This window comes from Ovis aries, chromosome 19 (assembly GCF_016772045.2).
Source record: "Ovis aries strain OAR_USU_Benz2616 breed Rambouillet chromosome 19, ARS-UI_Ramb_v3.0, whole genome shotgun sequence".
Lineage (NCBI taxonomy): Eukaryota > Metazoa > Chordata > Mammalia > Artiodactyla > Bovidae > Ovis > Ovis aries.
In genome coordinates, this window is record NC_056072.1 from 52,298,809 (window position 1) to 52,320,033 (window position 21,225).

Below are 21,225 nucleotides of genomic sequence, written 5' to 3' on the forward strand. Positions count from 1 at the left end.
GCAACCCACTCCAATATTCTTGCCTGGGCAATCCCACGGACAGAGGAGCCTGGCGGGCTAGTCCAGGAGCATTAGAAAAAGCATTAGACATGACTGAGCAACTAAAACAACAACAACTAGTATTTTTAAAATATATGCATGGTAGGTGTCAGCCAGAGTACAGCCTTCGACCGGACCATCTGTCTGTGCTTCAGCTGAGAAGCGGTCACACAGAGAACTCATGGATCCTAGGCAGCTATTTTGGAACCAAACCACACCAACCAGGCAAGAGATGGCACGGGGTCCTGGAGTATCAGAGCCAGAGGTGGCCTCCCTGTGGCACAGGGTTGGGGGAGAGACGGCCACTGAGACCAGAGTGAAGGGTCGTGCCCAGCCTCGCACTGGTCTCCTGCCCCCAGCTCGGGGCTGCCTCACTCCTAGGCCTATTGCCCAATCCTACTTGCCTCTTACTCACTGGTATTTTGGAATGTTGGCCAACACTGGGTGCCTAGCAAAGGAAAAGAGAGGCCCCTTTCAGGAAGGCCTCAGCCCCCGCATGTCGCCAGCAGGCCTTGGGCAAGGCTGCGTGATTACCACCTAAAAGGGGCCGCAAGTGGCAGAGGATCCGAGAAGGGACGATGGCAGGGGCTTGGAAGGCACTGGTGCTGGTAGCAGGCTTGGCAGCCGTGGCCTGTGTGGCCCAGCATGGTCTGAGCTATGAAGAGATTGTCACCCAGGCCCTGAAGTTCTTCAACCAGGGGCGGCGAGGACAGCGCATCTTTGGCCTGCTGGAAAGCACCCCGCCGCCACCTGGTTTGGTGAGGGTCAGGGTCTCAAGCCTGGGGAGCGGGTACCACCTACCTCACAACATCCCATGAGGCCAGCAGGCAGGAGCGAGTGCCCCAAACAGGCACAAAGTGCTTGGTTAACAGCAGATGCTGGTGTTATTACTATAATGTTTCTCTACTCAGAAGGTAAAATGGAGACTGGTACTCTCTCTCTGGCCTGACAGCTGGCTAGCTGATCAATTCCGGGATTTGCCCAAAGGTGGAATGTGGGGTCTGGGAGTCCATTCTGCTCTCAGGCCCTGGACTTGAAGGAGTAAGCAGAGCTGTTTCAAAGGATGGACAGGAGCCAGACTGGTCCCACCAGAAGGCACCTCACCAGGGCCTTCCAGGGTCCCCCTTCCCACCCCCTTACCTCTCTCCTGGCAGTTGGGAGGCAAGTATTCTAGGTCCTTTGTCACAGAAGAGGAGATTGAGGTGCAGAGATGGGAGGTGACCCCTCAAGGCGGTCCAGCCATGAAGTGGTGGCCTCTGCTGGTTTCCAGAAGCCCTGCGTGCCTTCAGTCTCTGCTGAGGCTGTTTGAAGCGGCCGCTTCTCTTAGGGGGGAAGTGCAGACCTCGGGCAAGCCCTGTCAACTTGGAACTGTGATCTCTCTCCTCCCTGCCTTTGTTCTCTCCTGTGTAAAAGGGAGATGACCGTGACTCTTCTCCTGCTTCTTTAGAACTCGACCACGATCCCACTCAACTTCAGGATTAAAGAGACTGTGTGCTTCCTGTTCCGGTACCGCCGAAGACCCCGACAGTGTCCTTTCAGGGAGGGCGGGGTGAGTCTCCCATCCATCCCCTGGCTCCCTGCCCCAGTGAGCAGGACAAGGAATCTCCCCTCTCTCTCACCTCCTTCCCGGAGGCCGAGTTTGCTTCCACCCATCCACAGACAGGTGAGGTTTGACTGTGGAAGCTTTTTTTTTTTAAATTGGGTTTTTCCTTATGGCTTTTTCTTACTACAAATTGTCCATCCTTATTAGAAAAGCAATACACACTAAAAGAAGTGACTAAATATTAAAAGAGAAAGAACAAAGGGGGACCATAATCCACATCAGTTCAGTTCAGTCAATCAGTCATGTCTGACTCTTTGTGACCCCATGGACTGCAGCACGCCAGGCCTCCCTGTCCATCAACAGCTCCTGGAGCTTACTCACACTCATGTCCATGAGTCAGTGATGCCATCCAAACATTTCACCCTCTGTCGTCCCCTTCTCCTGCCTTCAATCTTTCCCAGCATCAGGGTCTTTTCCAATGAGTTAGTTCTTTGCATCAAGTGGCCGAAGTATTGGAGTTTCAGCTTCAGCATCAGTCCTTCCAATGAATATTCAGGACTAATTTTCTTTAGGATGGACTGGTTGGATCTCCTTGCAGTCCAAGGGACTCTCAAGAGTCTTCTCCAACACCACAGTTGAAAAGCATAAATTTTTTTTTAGTTTTTGTTGATGCTTTTATAATCCACCCAGATAACCGCTGACTTTATTTTTCTGGGCTCCAAAATCACTGTAGATGGTGACTGCAGCCATGAAATTAAAAGACGCTTACTCCTTGGAAGGAAAGTTATGACCAACCTAGACAGCATATTAAAAAGCAGAGACATTACTTTGCCAGCAAAGGTCCGTCTAGTCAAGGCTATGGTTTTCCAGTGGTCATGTGTGTATGTGAGAGTTGGACTATAAAGAAAGCTGAGAGCCGAAGAATTGATGCTTTTGAACTGTGGTGTTGGAGAAGACTCTTGAGAGTCCCTTGGACTACAAGGAGATCCAGCTAGTCCATCCTAAAGGAGATCAGTCCTGGGTATTCATTGGAATGACTGATGCTAAAGCTGAAACTCCAATACTTTGGCCATCTGATGCGAAGAGCTGACTCATTTGAAAAGACCCTGATGCTGGGAAAGATTGAAGGCAGGAGGAGAAGGGGACGACAGAGGATGAGATGGTTGGATGGCATCACCGACTCAATGGACATGGGTTTGGGTGGACTCCAGGAGTTGGTGATGGACAGGGAGGCCTGGTGAGCTGCCATTCATGGGGTCGCAAAGAGTCAGACAGGACTGAGCCACTGAACTGAACTGAACAGATAACTGCTTTTCTAAAATTAGGAAAATATTTTATTATAGCAAACTAACAAAATTTAGAGAAGCGAAGTAAAAAACAAAAAATCTGCAACCCCACTACTCAGGAGACAACATTAACTGTTGGTGTGTCATCTTCGGTGCCTTTTTGATGTACACACGAGTGTTTTAAACAATATTACTCTCTCTCGGCTAATTTATGGAGACCATTTCCCGTGTAAGAACTTGCAGGAAAGTCAATGCTATCGGGCGCGCACGGAGCCTGCCCGGGTGTCCCCAGCGACTGCTGCTCCCTCCGGCGTCTAGCGGGCGGATTGGAGCTCGGAGTCGGGGGACCTGGGCGAGGGCGCCGTCCGCTGCAGCCAGTGTGCTTGCTCCCCGGCAGGAAGAGCGGAACTGCACCGGCTCCTTCTTCATGCTGCGGCAACTCCGCCTCCTGTCGCTCAACTGCGTGCCGGACCGTGAGCTGGAGCCAGAGGTGAGCCCCTGCGCCCTCACCTGCCCCAGTTCCAGTCTCAGCGGCGCTCTGCCCGGTGACCCCCAGTGATCGAGGGTCCCTCACCTGGGCCACTGAGTTAGGCGCGTGGAACCTCAGTTCTGGAGGTCCCAGACCTTAGACCTGGAAACTGAACCGGTCTAAACGCAAGTAGTCTGGAGGGGAGAGGCGTGGCCAGACCTTGATGATTGACGGCTAGTCGTCTGGTAGAAGGGGATGGGGACAGGAACTGATGGCCTCCTCCTGGGGCTGGGAGGGGACTCAGTCTTCCACCGGCTGTTCTCTGGACCCTGAGCTCTGGTAACCCGCCTCCCCATACCACTTTCGGGAAGACAAGCCGGAGGTGGAGCCTCCCGGTGAGTGAGTGCAATAGCCGGGGTGGACAAGACTAGCAGGCGTTCCTAGCCCCTCTGGGCCTGACTGGGGTCCCCTCCAGCGCCATCACCAAGGTCACTGCCTGGGCCTCCAGACTCATCCCCACCTGGGGAGAGAGGGGCCACACGCGGGACAGGAAGCGGGGAGGCGATCGATGAGGGCGCTCACCGCCGCATCACTTCTGCAGCCCCGCCGCCCGGGGAGGACTCTGCTGAGTCTTCCGGGGGGAAGACCCTCCACAACTTGACAGCTCCAACCTGCCACCTGCGGCCAGGGACCTGTACGAGAGAGCCAAGTACGACATCCTCTCCAACATCCTGAGGAATTTCTAGGGCTGGAGAAGGGAAGGGATGCCCTGCAAGCCCACAGCGAGCTGCGATTCCCACCCATTCTCTTGCTCTGCTGCCCTTTGCATTCCCTGGCCGGAAAACGAGCCCACCCTCACCCCTCAGCCTTGGATACCTGCTTCCCTCTGCCGGGGACTTCCTGCCCATCCTGTGTCTGCTCCACACCCTTCCAGGCACAGGTCCCAAGTCACCTCCCCAGGGAAGCCTCTCTGCTCTTCTCCGGTCCGTGGTGCAGTCACGATCCTCAAACCACGCTGGCAAGTACCAGCTGCGTCCCAGGCTACAGAGCACTGTCTCTCCTCCCAGCGGGCCCTCCTGTGCCAGCTGCAGGGGGCTGGGAGGGAGTTTCTCTGCCAAGTGCTCCCGAATCCCGGGAGGGCAGTTCTTTCTGGGCAGGACCCTGAGTGCCCCTGCTCCCTGCCCAGTCACTGTGACAATGAAATGTCCCTTCATATATCTAGCACCCCCAAGAGGGGGCCAGGGCACCCTCTACTGAGAGCGCCAGGAGTGAAGCTCAATAAAAAGTTTCTAAGTTAAACGATTATGTGAATAAGTGAATGAATCAAGTGTCAGGGATGAGCCAGCTGGACTTGGGAGGAAGAGACCAAGGAGGCAGGTCCTGGGGGTGAGATTCCACTGTGCACCTTGGGGCACACAGATTCCCTGCGGTCAGGGCAGGGACAATGACGAGAAACGGGATAATGAGGGGCGCCATCTGAGGGCCATCCTGGGAGCTCAAGAAGGCAAAGTAACCTGCCCCCAGGCTATTCTGGAACCACCTTTCCTTCCTCTCAGCTACTTTTATTCTTCCTCCTTTATCATAAAGCTCCAGCCAGAACCTCTTCCGGATCCCCAGACTCGCACGTCAGATGGCCTCATAGACGCTGCCCCATGGACGTCCCAGGGGCGCCACCCACTCAGAATCTTCCCTCCAGACCGCCCTTCTTAGTGACTATCCCAGCCCAATCCAGCTGATGGCAGCCTCATCCACCCAAGGACCTGAGCCTTGCTCAGACTCTCTGCTGTCTCTCAGGGAGAGTCTGGTTTTGGAGAGAGTTGGTCTCGGTTCCTGATCCATCCAGCCCTGAGAAGAGGGCCTGGCACATGGCAGTTGCTCAGTAAATACTTGTTGAGTGGATGAGAGCCCTTTTCTTCTTACCAGTAGGCCCCCCTTTTCAAGTCTTTGCTAGAGAAGTATCTGTGGGAAACGCTCTCATTTGAGGGGCCATGGAGTAGAGCCCCTCGGGGGAATGGGTTTTTTCAGCCAGGGCTTCCCTGGTAGCTCACCTGGTAAAGAATCTGCCCTGGTTCACTTCTTGGGTTGGCAAGATCCCCTGAAGAAAGGAGAAGCCACGAACTCCAGTATTCTGGCCTGGAGAATTCCATGGACAGAGGAGCCTGGTGGGCTACAGTCTATGGGGCTGCAAAGAGACGGACATGACTGAGTGACTAAGCACAGCACAGGGAAGCCAAGGACTCCTATTAATGATAATAGCCATGATTCATGATCGCTACTTCCCAGTGAACGGAAACACACTTCTCAGGTCTTAGAACAGTATTGCAAGGTGCATGCATCACCAGCAACTTTTAGTGAGAAAACTATGCCTCAAGGAAATTGGTGGACTCGACTGTAGTCCACACTCCAACCCCCTTGTAATCTAAATCTACGAGTATGTAATCTAAATCTAAATTGAGGGAGTGACCCTCAGGTGGGAAATGGGCAGGTTTGTGTGGACCAGGATAAACTAGACCGCAGACCATCTCTCTGTGGTGGGTGATGATGTTCACCTGGAGAAGGCCCTTGTAGCCTCACAGGAGGTGCCAGAGCCGAGGCACACCATCTATCACTCCCTTGCCTGACCTCCAGCCCGAGAGAGTACTCCCAGGCCTCAGCCAGGTCTTCTGTGGGGCCCTGGACACTAACGGGGCTCAGCAACTTCTCCCCGGAGGTTCAAGACTCATCTGTAGCAGTCAATGCCCCATCACACACGGTCGGGGAAGCTGGCCCATCATACTGTACCCAGCGAGAGGCAGGCCTATGGGACCAGCCACCAGGCTCTGCTGGGCTGCCCTGCTGCATTCTCCTAGCCCCAGCACGAGCAGGCCCTGAGACGGCACCAAACACAGCTCAGCCTCTTGGCCTTGGCAGCTTCTGAAAGTCTTCAGAGCTATCAGAGCAAGACTGAGAAGGGAGAATTCACCGGGGCTGGCCGTGGGAACACAATGAGTGAACAGACCTCTAGGTTAACATCTAAATGTGTTCAGAAATCAACTTTCACTCCCTATACAGATACTTGTAGTTCAGCTGGTAAAGAATCTGCCTGCAACGCAGGAGACCCAGGTTCAATTCCTAAGTCGGGGAGATCCCCTGGAGAAGGAAATGGCCACCCACTCCAGTATTCTTGCCTGGAGAATCCCATGGACAGAGGAGCCTGGCAGGCTACAGTCCACGGGGTCGCAAGAGCTGGACAGGACTTAGCGACTAAACCACCATCACCATAGACAGATATGATGTGAGCTTTATTTTTTAAAAGAAAAAATGACCATGGCCATTTTGTGTCCCATTTTACAACCAGCTTGTTTTCATTTAACCTATCAGCCAATACACTTCAGTCACTATTGGCTCACATTTTTTCTTTTTTTTCTGTCTTATGCTCCATTGGGTGACTAGACCTCCATTTATTTAAGTTACTCCTGCTGTTGAAGTTTTTTCCGGTTTTTTGCTTTGTTTTTAAACAATGCTGAGATAAAAATAAGTTCCTCGAATGGAAATAGTATCAGAGTGTATGAGCATGTTAAGAACTTAATATATTGCTAAATTACTATCTAGGATTGTAGACAGCAGTTAAGCAATATTGCTCTTCTGGCAGTTTTATTTATGCTACTTGGAAATAGGGAATGGCCTGAGTGCCCAGCCACTAGAGGAATGGTTAAGTAATTTGTGTTATACTCACTGGATTGCATATTGTATAGCCTTTAAGGTAAATCTGAAGACAATGTTATATCAAGGAAAATGCTTGTGTTAGACTCGAGCAAAGGACCTGCTAAGCTGGGTTTGTCTCCACGTGATGGAGACCAGAGAGCCCTTGGGGTCCACAGGTCCCCTCATCATCTCAGCCTGAAGAGCACCCCAGGATCTGGAGCCCAGAAGAGACACTAAACCTTGGGGCCTTAGAGGCCACAGTGCAAATCAGTGTCCAACTTTTTTTTTTTTAAACAGCTTTATTGAGCTGTAATTGACATAGAATAACTTGCACATATTCAAAGTACACATTTGATGAGTCTGACATAATGTACAATCTGTGAAACCATCCCCACAAGATAGTGCACATACCCACCATCCCTCCAGAGTCCCCTCACACCCTTTAAATTCTGAGTCCTCCCCAACGGCCTCCTCATCAACCCTGCTGTCCTCAGGCACTCCGTGATCTACTTTCTGTTGCTACGTTAGTTTACATTTTCTACTTGTTGTTCACTCAGTCGTCTCCGACTCTTTGTGACCCTGTGAACCGCAACATGTCAGGCTTCCCTGTCCTTCAACAACCTGGAGCTTGCGCAAACTCATGACCATCGAGTCGCTGATGCCATCCAACCATCTCATTCTCTGTCGTCCCCTTCTGCCTTCAATCTTTCCCAGCACCAGGGCCTTTTCTAATGAGTCAGCCCTTCCCATCAGGTGGCCAAAGGATTGGAGCTTCAGCATCAGTCTTCCCAATGAATATTGAGGGCTGATTTCCTGTAGGACTGACTGGTTTGATCTCCTTGCAGTCCAAGGCACTCTCAAGAGTCTTCTCCAGCACCACAGTTTGAAGGCATCAATTCTTCAGCGCTCGGCCTTCTTTATGGTTCAGCTCTCACATCCATGCATGACTACTGGAAAAACCATAGCTTTGACTAGACGTCTGGACCTTTCTCGGCAAAGTAATGTCTCTGCTCTTTAATATGTTGGTCACTGCTTTTCTTCCAAGGAGCAGGTGTCTTTTAATTTCATGGCTGCAGTCACTGTCCACTTGGAGCCCAAGAAAACTAAAGTCTGTCACTGTTTCCATTGTTTCCCCATCTATTTGCCATGAAGTGCTGGGCAGAGTTCTATATAAATGGAAATCTGCTCTAAACTGGAGGTTTGTATTCCCTCAAAATTCACATGCTGAAATCCTAACCTCTAAAGTAATGGTGTTTGCAGACTGGGCATTTGGGATGTATTGGTATTAGGTCATGAGGGCTCTGGGATAACTGATGTTATAAAAGGGACTGTGGCGAGCTCGCATGCCATCCCTGTCATGTGAAGACATACAGCAAAAAGACGGCTGTCTGTGAACCAGGAAGCGGGGCCTCACTAGACACTGAATCTGCCAGTCCCTTCATCTTGAACTCCCCATCCTCCAGAATTGTGAGAAATAAACTTCTGCTGTCTATAAGCCGGTCAGTCTTTGGTAATTTTTACTGCAGCCTGAACAGACCAAGACATAGCACACGGCAATGTCCTCCTTTTTTGACCAGCTTCTTTCACTAAGCATCATTATTTTGAGATTCTTTTATGTTGTATCAAAACATCAATCATTCCAATCTCCTAAGAGAAGTGGGTATCCACCCTCAGGGGACCTGGAGACAAGTGAAAAATCTGAATTAGAAATTTAGAATCATCCTTCAAATAACAGGCCCAGATGGCTTCACTGGTGAATCCTAACAAATATTAAAAAAAAAAAAATACTACTTCTTCACAAACTCTTACAGAAATAAAGAAGGAGGAAACACTTCACTCGTTCTATGAGGCCAGTACCACCGGCCAACGACATCACAAGAAAAGAAAACCACAGAATATAGCTCTAGTGAACACAGATGTATTATAAAAAACTCCTTTAAAAAATATCAGCAAGCCATTCAGCAACATATAAAGGATTATACACCATGACTGAGTGGGATTTATTCTAGGAATTCAAGGTTGTATCAGTATCTTGAAAATCAACTAATGTTATATACTGTATTAACAGCTCAAAGGACAGGAAAAGCTGATAGGTGCAGGAAAAGCATCTGATGAAATCTAATACCTATTCATGACAAAACCTCAACTAAGTAAGAATACAATGCAATTTCCTTAACTTGAAAAAGGTCACTGATGAAAACCCCACAGCTTAACATATTCACTGGTGAAGGATTATGTTTTCCTACCTAAGACTAAGAACAAGGCAACCATGTCTATTTGTGCCATTTATATACCACACTGTATGGCAGGTTCTTTTCTATTTTTTTTTTGAGCCAGAGCACACAGCTTGTGGGATCTATTCCCCAACCAGGATTGAACCCAGGCCATGGCAGTGAGAGCTCTGAGTCCTAACTACGAGGTTACCAGGGAACTCCCTATACTGGAGGTTCTAGCCAGTGCAACAAAGCAGGAAAAAATTAAAGGCATCTGTATTGGAAAGATAAAACTATCTTTATGCACAGATGGAATATTATATGCGTAGAAAATCCCAAGGAATACACATATGTGAAAAATTTTTTTAAAGATAAAGACTTTAAAGGGAATTTCCTGGTAGTGTAGTAGTTAGCAGATCCCCGGTGGTCTAGTGGTTAGGATTTGGGGCTTTCTGCCACGGCTCAGGTTTAATCCCTGGTTGGGGAACATCCTTCAAGCTGTGCAGCACAGCTAAAAAAGAAAGAAAGAATAACTAATGAGTGAGTTTGGCAACGTCACAGGATACAAGATCAATATACAAAAAACCAATGGCATTTCTATATACTAGCAAAAAAACACCTCCCCAAATACAATTAAGTCAGTGTAGTTCCATCCACACAGCATAAAAAACAAAAGCAGTTAGGATCAACTTAACAGAAGGAAGTGTAACACTTCAAAAATGAGAAAATATTGCTGGGAGAAATCAAGGAAGATCTAAACAAATGACAAACATTCCATGCTCACGGACTGGAAGACTTTGCATTGTCAGCATGCTAATTCTCTCCAAACTGATCTGTGCATTCAACGCAGCATCTCTTAAAAACCCCGGAAGCTTTCTGTAGAAACTGACAAGCTGATCTATAAAAGCTAATCGGAATGCAAAGTACCTAAAATATTCAAAAGGATTTTTTAAAATAACCAAGCTGGAGGACTTACATTATCTATTTTTAAGACTTACTTTAAAGCTGGAAAGCTCAGTACTATTCTGTTGGCTCATGGACAGGCATATAGATCAGTGGAACAGAACTGAGAGTCTAGAAATAAACCCTTATATTTATGGTTAACTGATTTCAACAAAGGTACCAAAGCAATTCAATGGAGGAAGAGATAGCCTTTGCAACAAATGTGCTGGGACAAATGGATACACACACACACACACACACACAGACACAAAATGAATTTTAAAATTAACTTGAATGGATTCTACACCTACACAAAAGCTACAATTATAAAACTTCTAGAAGAATTTCTTCATGACCTTGGGTTAGGCAAAACTCTTAAGATATGACACCAAAAAGTACAATCCATAAAAGAATTTATAAAACTAAACTTAATCAAAATTAAAAACTTCTACAACACTATTAAGATATTATTTTTCAATACTATTAAGAAAATGAAAAGATGAGCTACAGGCTGGGAGAAGACATTTGCAAATCATTTATCGGATAAAGGATTTGTATCTAGAATATGTAAAGAATTCTTTAACTCAATAAGACATATGACCCAACTAACCAAGGGTAAGTTTTCAGTAGATATTTTATTACAGATATACAAATGGCTAACAAGAACATGAAAAGATGCTGAAAAACCATTAGCCATTAGAGAAATACAAATGGTCAGTTTCTTTTTTTTTTTTTTACAAATGGTCAGTTTCTTAAAAGGTTAAATGTAAGCTTACCGTATGTATGATCCAGCAATTCTGCTCCTAACAGTCTACCTGAGGAATGAAAATGTATGAGAACAAAAACTTGTACATCATAGCAGTACTGTTCATAAAAGCCCCACACTGGAAACAAATTAAACATTCATCAATTGGTGAAAAAAACAGTGGATAAACAAAATGTGGTATATGCTTACAGCAGAATACTATTCACAGGAACAATAAAATAAAAAGAACAAACTACCAATACCTTCTATGCCATCAATGAATCTCAAAAACAGTACTCCAAGGAAAGAAGCCAGACACAAAAGACCACATATTGTATGATCCCATTTATATGAAACATCTAGAACAAGGAAATCCACAGAAACAGAAAGCAAAATAGTGGTTGCCCAAGGATGAGGGTGAGAATGGGGACAAACTGCATATGGGCACCAGGAAACTTTATGCAGTGAGGAAAATATCGTAACGCGGGGCAGCGGCAATGGTGGCACAACTCTGCACATTTACTACAAACTATTGAACTGCACACTTAGAATGAGTGAATAAATTATACCTCAATAAAATTATTTTTAAAAACCCAGTGATGCAAAACAAAGGGAAACTAGGAAGCATGATTAGGTGAACTTTGGATCTGCATATACCTGACTGCCCTCAAGTTCTTCAAGAAAATAATGGTTGTGTCTGTTCTATGTGTCCGGCGCTGACACACAATAGGGGTGACTCAAGGAGCTCACCATCTCGTGAGTGAGACAAGCACACAGGCCACTGCCCAGCTGGGGTTCCGTTAGAAACAAGCGTGGAGGAGACGTGCCAGGCCAACCAGAGAGGCCAGACCACAGCAGCCTTCTCTGCCCCGCTAGGTGGTCTGCATTTTTACCCTGAACGGCAAACCTAGAAAAAGAGTTAAACAGGGAACCGAGCTCCACTAGAGAAAAACATTGTGTGTCATCACTTGAGATGAAATAGGGAATAGTAAGCCTGGGAGATAATTGGTAAGAACCGTGAGATTCCCCTGCCATTTTTCGGTTGGGTAAAACTATGTTATTGTGAGCAGCAGTAAAAACCAGTGCCGCTGGTCTTTGGGGTGAAGAGGAGTGGGCTCTGTTGCTAGTTGTGAAGGCAGAGGAGTTCAGTGAACAACAACAGGGAAACGGAAAGTCAAGCAGATGAGCCGAGCCAGAGCTGCTCGGGCTACCCTGTGCTCCTAGGGTCTCTGGTTCTGAGCAAAGCAGTGTAGGTTACACGGAAAGGGCTGTTAGCACATCACAGGCATTTGGCCTTTCTCCCACAGCTAATCTGGTCTCCTGTTTCGACACAAAGGTACCTGTTTCCATAATCCAAACATGGTTTCTTCTCTCTCCCTCACTGCCCAGCCTGCTTCTCGAAGGCCCGTCATGGTGCTGGGCAGCAGGCCTCCACGCTGTGGGCTCGCAGGATCAGCTGCTCCAGAGGACGAAAGCACTGCTCCCCTCAGCTGAACTGGACAGTGAGCGTGGAGATCTGGCCTCGGTTCTTGACAATACTATCGGCTAGTTGATGAGATCAGGTCAGTTGCTCAGTTCTTTTGAGATCATTTCTTTATGCTAAAATGAGCCACGTTACCTGGTAGTAACGGGCACAAGAGCCTGAGCGTGGAGGTTACTTACTGAGATGACCAAGAGAGAATCAACAGTGCTGGTGGGGTGTATGGGGGAGTGACATACCCTTCCAAAACCTTAATTGTCATCCGAGAGTGTAATCATTACCCACTGGATGAGACTGGCCAACAGCTGACTTTAGGAAGAGTGTGGATGCACTGTCCTAAGGTCCACCACCACAGTAACCAGCGTGCAGTCTCAGGGAGACAGATGTGGAACGTGGCTCCATCTGGGGAAGTGGAAACTATACACAGGGGCCCGGTTCTCACACAGGGATGAGCCTATGAGCCATGGTGGAGACTCGCCTGCATAGGGACCTGAGCTGTGCTCCAGTCCGAGGGAACCAGTCTCTGGGAAGGGGGTCAATCTGTGGTTTAAAACCTTTCCAGTGACTTCTACATGTGCCAAAGCTAGGTACCTCTGGCTTGGAGTATTAAAAAAAAAAGAGCTGGGTGTTTCGGTTCCAGGCAGTCACAGGCCAGTCACATTCTGCTGGGGAACTCTTGTGGAGTTTTACGGCACAGAGTAAAGAAAAGGGGGGAGATCCAAGAAAGGGGTGATATGGACAGGAGCAAGCATGCAACATGTTCATGAAGTTTTTTGCGTATTTTTTCATCGGAACCCATTCTTATAAAATACACACACGTCTCTTTGAAAACTACATCTGCCATCCAGTTAGGCTTTTTTCTTATTTTCACAGAAACATTTTCACTTTGTTCAATATTTTTACACTGAATTACAATAAAAATATGATTCACCTCTAATTAAAAGAAACAAATAAATCAGGGAAGGGCAAGAAGGTATTAGGAGTGTACTCTTTATTTCTCTTTGGTTTCTTAACACAAAAGACATGCGTTCTATAAATAAAAGGAATGAAGATTTTCTGGGAAACAATAAATTGGGGGGAGGGAGAGTCAGAATTCCTACCTACTCACATCTCTGTGGCCAAGTCAAAAGGCTGGTCTTCAGCTCCCATCCTGGCTTTGCTCTCAGATGAAACCCAGAAGAGAAGGCTCCTTGTGTTATTACCTAAGGGGAAATACCCAAGGATGGCTGATGCCACGGCCCTCTGCTCAGAGCTGGGCTGGACCCCAAGGCTCACTGTTCAGTGTCTGTCCCACATTCTTTCCACAGTATCTCTGGGTGATGTCGTTTCATGGTTTTCCTGGAAAGGCTCCAACACCAAAGGGTCAGACCAGCCACCTGTGAAAAGTTATGACCATCGGACTAAGGAACCTACTGTGGAGAGCGTGAAATGTTGGTGTCGGCTCACTTGTGCTGAGAGCCCAAGTCAAAGCACCACCTTACTCGGAAACACTGAGCCCAGGTGTGGCAGTATGACTTCTGCGCCAGGAGGTGGGAGTGGGTATAGGAAGGCCACCACAGGAGTGGCAGATCGTGGGAAACTGAGCTCTCAACCCCGATGGCAAAATCTGGATCAGCATCCTAAGGACCTGGCGAGGCCCACTTGCTGATTCTTAACACATTCACAGCTCAGGCTTGTCAGTGCTGTTGCAAATTCACAAAAGGAACGGGCTTATAAGATGTGCATTGGAAACTCCTCTCTTAACAGGAAACACAGACCCCACCCTCCTTCCAAGTCTACCTCAAGAGGCAGACAGACAGGGAGTGAGAAATGCTGGAGCTCCGCCGTGAGCCTGGGCTTAGACTTGATCAGACTGTTAAGTCTTTTAAAATAAAAACATCATTTTTGGGCGCTTTTAGCAGAGGCCCAGCTCCACCTAAGTGGCAGGTGTCAAAGGTACTTCCTCTGGAAATATGGCGATTGCACACACTGGTAAGCCTCCTGGTCCCAGGGTAGGAGAGATGTCTCAGAATGCCACTTCCTGCCTTTCTGAAGGGCTTCCAGGACACCCGGGCAGAGGTGGCGATGGGCAAGAGACCAACCAAGAAGAGACTGGGACCCTGAGACCCAATCTCGCGTTGGAAACGTATCCTCTCTTAAGTCTCTACTGGAAGAATTTTAGGAAAACCTAATTTTGGCAGCAGCAGTTGAGGAACAGCTCCCCTGCCCAGCGCACTGGTCACAGAAGTGTCCTCCTGTCGGTTTCCCACTGTGCAACGTCAAGGTCCTATCCAGGGAGGGCGAAGGAGGAGCGTGGAGTCAAGAGGTCGTTTGCTAAGATCATAGGAAGAAATACAAAATCTGTTCTTTGCAGCAGCAAGAGATTCTTTCGGCTTTTACTTCTTTGGGGTGTAAAGCCGGCTTTGCGAGAGTGTAAAGGTCCACCTTGCTGGTCGGTCTGCCAAGGACTGGAGGGGAGGCCAGACCCCTGGAGTTGGCAAGTGGATGGGGGAGCAGCGGACTGGCGGGGGAGAGGCGGTGGCTGGATCAAGCCAGCCCCGGGGCTGGTGGAAGGACCAAGTCCCTGGTTAGGTTCTCGAGGTACAAATGGTCGATGTGCCTCAGAAGCGTCATGATGAGGAAAACTATCCGAGGAGGACAGGTGGGCAAATGAGCATCTGGTCAAGGAAGGGAGGAACACGAGTGGCAACAGGAGGGGACCACCGGGGCCCGCGGAGCCGCCGGCAACAAGCTGGGAGCTCCCACCTAGAAGGGTGGCGGTAACAGCCAACTCGCTAAGCCTACAGTTAAAAAAGTCCTCTGACAGTGGGTGTGGAGACAAACCCCGTGAGCACCGTGCTACAGGACAGGGTGAGAGTGCACTGGTTCCAGACACGCGGGGGGCTCAGAGGGAACCCTGCGTGCCCTACGAGGCCTCGGGACCCTGGGATCCGAAGAATGTGGGAGCGGGTACCACCCTTTTCATGGCGGGTGGAGGTTTTCCATTTAAACACATAACTGCCCTTAGTGTCTTTTATGTTTTCTTCTTGCCAAAAAAAAAAAAAGCTCACTTGAAAAAAGTATTTTTCCTCCAGTTTCTTTCAAGTGTTGCTTTAACTTTCCTTCAGTTTCCTTCAAGTATCTTTTTTTTTTTCTTCTCCCTCGGTTTCTCTCGAATAAGATGAAAAAGACCTCGTGGCAATCCCAAAATTAGACACAGGAAAAGTTTCTGTTCTCCCTGCTTGCTCAGCAATGTAGACAAGAATCCTCGGGGCCCTTGGATGGAAGGAGGCGCAGGGGCCCATGTGCAGCTGGCCCTGCCATGCTGCAGGCTCACAGTGAGGAACTCTGGCCTGTGTCCCCTCTCCCCCGGCCACATCCGGCAGTTTCCAGCGGCCTCAGCCACTGCAGCCGCCCCCCTGCAAACTGGCCACGGTATGGCTGGTGTGCGGTGGGCGAGGACTGTCAAGATGGAAAGCCCTCGGCAGAGGGGCGGCCCACGGAGCTGCGGCGGCTGGGAGGTGGGCTTGGATGGAGCCCGCGGATGTGTGGACCAGCTAAGCCGCCCTGTAAGCGGCGGCAGGACCCACAGGGGCTCTGTCCCCTGCTGTGTATCTTGGTCACCCAGGCCTGAAGATCACAAGGGCTGCACAGCCAAGGAGGACTTAAGCACCTGAAACCCTGGACCTCCGGCGAGCTCACGTTTCACCTTGTCGTCTGGTCCAGCACCTCTCCCCAGGGGGACGGTCCCCGGGAGGGAGTGCTGCCTGTGTTTGTACCAGATCCCTGCCCCACCACGGCCCACCCCTGCGCCTTAGATGGTGAGCAGAGGGATGCAGCCCACACCGACCCCGCCCTCGTGACAGGCCATGGGGGCCATGAACGTCCAGCGGTCCGTGTCTGGGTCGTACATCTCCACCGAGCTCAGGTTGGACTGTCCGTCATAGCCCCCCACGGCGTAGAGCCGCCCGCAGCTGGCCACCAGCGAGACCCGGCTCCGGCGCGTGAGCATGGGCACGATCAGGCACCACTGGTCCGCCACTGAGCTGTACACCTCGGCGATGCTGAGGAAGCCCGAACCGTCGTAGCCCCCGCACACGAACATCTTGCTTCCCAGGGAGGCGGCCCCGTGGCGGCAGCGCTTGTTGAGCATGCCGGCCGCCGGGTGCCATGTGGCCGTGTGGTGGTTGTAGTGCTCCACCTGCAGCAGGGAGAGGGGTGGTCAGGCCCAGGCTCGGCTGCCGGCGGCCCGGCTGCCCTCCGTGCCCAGGGAGAGGCTGAGGGGACGAGGAGCTCTGCCGGGCTGGGCCCTGGCCCCGAAGCCCACGTTCCTCAGCTGCACACCTGCTTGTGAGATGACAGGCATGGGCGACAGGGAGACGGCCTGGCCTCACCAGCTCTGTCTACACCCACAGAAAGAAGTCGAGGAGCTGCTGCAATGCGCTTGCTTTGTGTGGTGACAGAGCAGCGGGCGTGCGGGGTCTCCCGAGATCCCCACCGTCTGGTCCCCCTGAAGCCCTGACGGACAGTGGAATGACCACTCAATGGCTCTGGAGCTCTTTTTAAAATAAATGCAATTTCAAGTCAAGTGGCCAGAAGAACGCAACTATCTGCACGTTCCCACTCTGTCTACGATTGCACTTCCTCTGGGCGGGAAATTCAGCAGGGCTCAGGTGCTGTTCGCTGAGGAGATGACCAGGGTGGAGTGAGAGTGCTAAGGCCACACTCTAACCCTCTCTGTGCACACGGGTTCCCATGCTCCGAGGCGGCATTTCAGAGCACGTGGCAGATGGCCTGAGGCCCCGAGGTGACACTTTCCCTAGCAGTGGCCAGGCTGAGCCTTTTTCCAAAGAACGTCCTTTCAAAATAACTCTCGCAGGTAAAGGGAGTGTAGGTGCCCTTAGCCCAGGAGGAGCCCAGACTCACGCTGCTGAAGATCTGCAGGCCGTCGTGGCCGCCCGACACGTAGATCCTGCCCTCAAAGACTGTAACCCCTGCGGCACTGCGGTTCGAGCTCATCGGGGTCACCACTGTCCACCTTCAGGAAGAGGCAAAGGAGAAAAGGAGCCATGAGATCGGGGGGTCCTGCCCTCCCAAGACGGCGGAGGAGGATCTGGAGGAGCTATGCTCTGTTCTGTCCCAGCCTGGACAACCCCCCCAGTTCTTACGGCCTCCTCCACCACCTCTGCTCAGGTCACTCTGGCTGCCGCCTTTTGCTTAAGCTTCAGGCCCACGCACTCAAAGTCAGGATGCCCAAGCAAGGCCTCTCTGACAGATCTGCTCCTCCCTAATGCCTCTGGTCTTGTGAATGGGACCACCAGCCATCTAGCTGCTAGATTTATAGTTTCAGAATTTTTTAAGACCACTTCTCCATCATCAACATTCTGTGGTCACCATATCTCCGCTGGTTTGCCTCCTGGTCATTGCTTGTCCCCATTTCACCACTGTTGCGCTGGCTGTGGCCTCTTGTGGGACCACTGCAACTGCCTGCTTTGAGGGGCCTGGCTTTCAGATCATTCCCATCCCACCTGGGCACGGAATGTCCTCTGATGACTCCTACTTCCTCTACGGCGGGCTCCAAGTTCCTTAACATGCTTCTTTGCCACTGGGTCCTCATCACCTTTCCAGCTGTACCTTCTGCCACCCACACCTGCTCCTCAACCTCACACAGCAGCTCTTTCTTATCTGCAAGCCTCTCTCCCTGCTGTCTCTTCTCCTGGGATGCACACTTCCCCTCAGAAGGTATCTCTGCAACCTGACTCTGTCCCCTCAGCCGTGGGAAGATGGAAACCCTCCCCACTCTGTACCCAGGAGCTCCAGACACAGGTCCCCAGAGGAGGGCCATCGCTGCGTGCAGCGGCCCCGGCAGACGAGGTGCTGCTTAAGCATCTTAGACATCCCGCTCGCTGCCTGACACTTAACAGGTTGGTTAAGTGCGTGGAATAAAGGCTTAAAAGCTCTGTGATGGATCCAATGTGTTTATACTGTAGGGTTCAAATACTGAATACAAGCAGATTAAAATACTGAAATGAAAATCTTGGGCTAACCTTGCTGGTGTTTTTCAAAGAGTGTTCCGCAAAATGAGACCACAGGATGGTGACAGATACAGTGAAATTAAAGAGGTTTCTCTACTGCAGAATTTTTCAGTCGTTTAAAACGTTAATATATGTTATGGGAAGACGAGGCCTCTGGTGGTACAGACATCAATGTTTCCCAAGCTTCTTTAACCATTTAATGTGTAACTTTTCTTCCCCCAAAATCATATATTACCCATTTTGGAAAGTGCTATTCATCTATTTCCCATGCCCTTTCACCTGCATTTCCATTAAAATGAGTTGATTTATTTAAGTGTACAGAGCAGTAGCAAATGTTTCCAAGTACCTATGCAGACTATTTGTTTTTAAAATTTATTTAATCATTCATTCATTTAATCAAAGGTTATTAAATACCTATTACATGCAAGGAAGTACAGGTGCTAGACTTCCCTCGTGGCTCAGACAGTAAGAATCTGCCTGGATTCTTTACTGAATGCAGGAGACCAGGGTTTGATCCCTGGGTTGGGAAGATATCCTGGAGAAGGGAACAATCCACTCCAGTACTCCTGCCTGGAGAATTTCATGGACAGAGGAGCCTGGAGGGCTATAGTCTATGGGGTTGTGAAGAGTCAGACACAACTGAGCAACTAACATACACCACAGGACCTAAATAGGAGAAATCTTCCTTAACCTCGAGAAGCATGAGTAAAGCACTTCTGATCTTCATACTCTGTCTAGCGAGCTCCAATGCCCCAGGGGAGCAGGACTCCTTACTTGTCTGTCTCAGGTGAGTAGGTCTCCACAGAGCTGAGAGAAGAGTTGCCATCGTAGCCACCGCAGACGTAGATCTGTCCGTCCAGCACGACAGTCCCCATGGCACTGAAACAGACACAGCTGTCACCCCGAGGGCTTTAGACTTCCCGAGGCACCCTCATGTACAGAGAAGTAAGCCGAGCCCCCAGCTGCCTCCTTCTAGAGCAGACCTAAATCCCAGGTGTGTGCCTAAGCAACAGTGTAAAATGGAAACGGAACTGCCCTGGGGTTCCTCTTGCCTCCTGCCCTTCCTGCCTGGGGTGCCTCCTCCACCTCCTCCTCAGCCTTTGATACGCTCTTCTGCCCTGCTGTGCTCAGGGTCGGATTCACCTTTAAGGCCCGGGTCAAATTCCTCCCTCTGCTCCTCCAGAAGCCATCCTGGATCCCCCAGCAAGAATGAGTCCCTCCCGACCCCGCCCTCCCAGCGCAGCTCCTTTCTCACAGCTGTCAGTCACCCATTTGTCCAGCACACCAGGCCCTCCCCAGGCACACCGCCCGGGGCACCGGGTCTAGAGAGCCGAGCAAGCCAAAGGCCCTGCCCAGAGGGCTCCCAGACATCGACCCGCCACTTCTTCACAATTGGGGACCTCCTGGAAGACAGGGGTCCTCACAGTGAGACCCTGACACTGCTGAGTGTGGTGCTTTGTAAGGAACAAGCCCTCAACATATGGGTGACTATGATTTCCCCACACAAATCACTATAAGGTATGGCAGACATCTTTTTGTTACATACATGGCCCTGCATGTCCCCTAACTTGTCTGAGGGGTCAGGCAACAGCTCCAGTTATTTCACACCCACTGCACACAGCAGGTGCTCTCTACTTGCTATCTCGCACCCTCAGCACATCCCACGGGAGGCATCACCATCACCCCTGCAGAGACAGGCAGCTGTGGCTTGAGGAGGCCAGGCGATCTCCTCAGGGCTGCCCAGAGGGCCTGCCTTGGATTTCAACGCCACAAGCCTGTCTCCCACAATGTTCATCGTGCCAAGCTCTCCTAATACCAAAGAACCAGGGTTCTGGTGTAATCATACAGTCTTCTGGTCTACACAAAGCCTCATGGAAAATGAAACATGAGTGCCAAGCTGTCCGACTCACTGTGTTCAGACCTGATGCTGAAGAAGATTAAAAGCGAATCTTGGTGTCTAACAAACAGTAAGATAAAGGATGCCAGACTTTACAGCCCTCTTTCTAATGTACACAGCAAATCACAGTGGTCCATGCGACATCCCTGAGTCAGCCTGGAAGAGGACGAGGACTTGCCTGAGGAGAGGGCTGTGGGAAGGCCACAAACTCACTAGACATGTTACTGTCCTTCTAGAAGTAGACAAAAGTAATAACTGTGAAATTCAACAAAAATGTGAGAAGGATTGAGAGGTGCCACAAAACCATGTGAGATTACCTTTCAATGAAATGGTAAAGACAGTGTGAAGAGATAAGGGGAACTACCGCACAACTGCACTCATCTCACACGCTAGCAAAGCAATGCTCAAAATTCTCCAAGCCAGGCTTCAACAGTATGTGAACTGTGAACTTCCAGGTGTTCAAGGTCGATTTAGAAAAGACAGAGGAACCAGAGATCAAATTGCCAACATCTGCGGGATCATAGAAAAAACAAGAAAATTCCAGAAAAACATCTACTTCTGCATTGTTGATTATGCCAAAGCTTTGGACTGTGTAGATCACAATAAACTGTGGAAAATTCTTCAAGACATGGGAATACCAGACCACCTGACCTGCCTCCTAAGAAATCTGAATGTGGGTCAAGAAGCAACAGTTAGAACTGGACATGGAACAACAGACTGGTTCCAAATTGGGGAAGGAGTCTGTCAAGGCTGTATATTGTCACCCTTATTTAACCTATATGCAGAGTACATCATGTGAAATGCTGGGCTGGATGAAGCACAAGCTGGAATCAAGATTGCCAGGAGAAATATCAATAACCTCAGATATGCAGATGATACCACCCTTAAGGCAGAAAGCAGAGAAGAACTGAAG

At 49.8% G+C, this 21,225-nt stretch overlaps 2 protein-coding genes across 27 annotated transcripts in view; one reads left to right on the forward strand and one right to left on the reverse strand.

Annotated features, from left to right (window-relative positions):
- The first annotated feature begins 606 nt into the window (after positions 1–606).
- Positions 607–4,636, forward strand: LOC101122819 (15 kDa protein B-like). The gene is made up of 4 exons (XM_042236335.1): positions 607–797; positions 1,487–1,588; positions 3,266–3,358; positions 3,939–4,636. The coding sequence occupies exons 1-4, from the start codon at positions 618–620 to the stop codon at positions 3,996–3,998; spliced, it is 435 nt and encodes a 144-aa protein (XP_042092269.1). The 5' UTR covers positions 607–617; the 3' UTR covers positions 3,999–4,636.
- An 8,739-nt stretch (positions 4,637–13,375) lies between these two features.
- KLHL18 (kelch like family member 18) overlaps positions 13,376–21,225 on the reverse strand; it is a 120,144-nt gene continuing 112,294 nt past the window's right edge. For all 26 annotated transcript variants that reach the window (XM_060402923.1, XM_060402921.1, XM_060402917.1 and 23 more), the window contains 3 exons: positions 19,190–19,294; positions 17,307–17,418; positions 13,376–16,581 (listed from right to left, as the gene is read on the reverse strand). In XM_060402923.1, the coding sequence (XP_060258906.1) occupies positions 16,195–16,581; positions 17,307–17,418; positions 19,190–19,294 (604 nt within the window). In that variant the 3' untranslated portion in view covers positions 13,376–16,194. The remainder of the gene's footprint in view (positions 16,582–17,306; positions 17,419–19,189; positions 19,295–21,225) is intronic.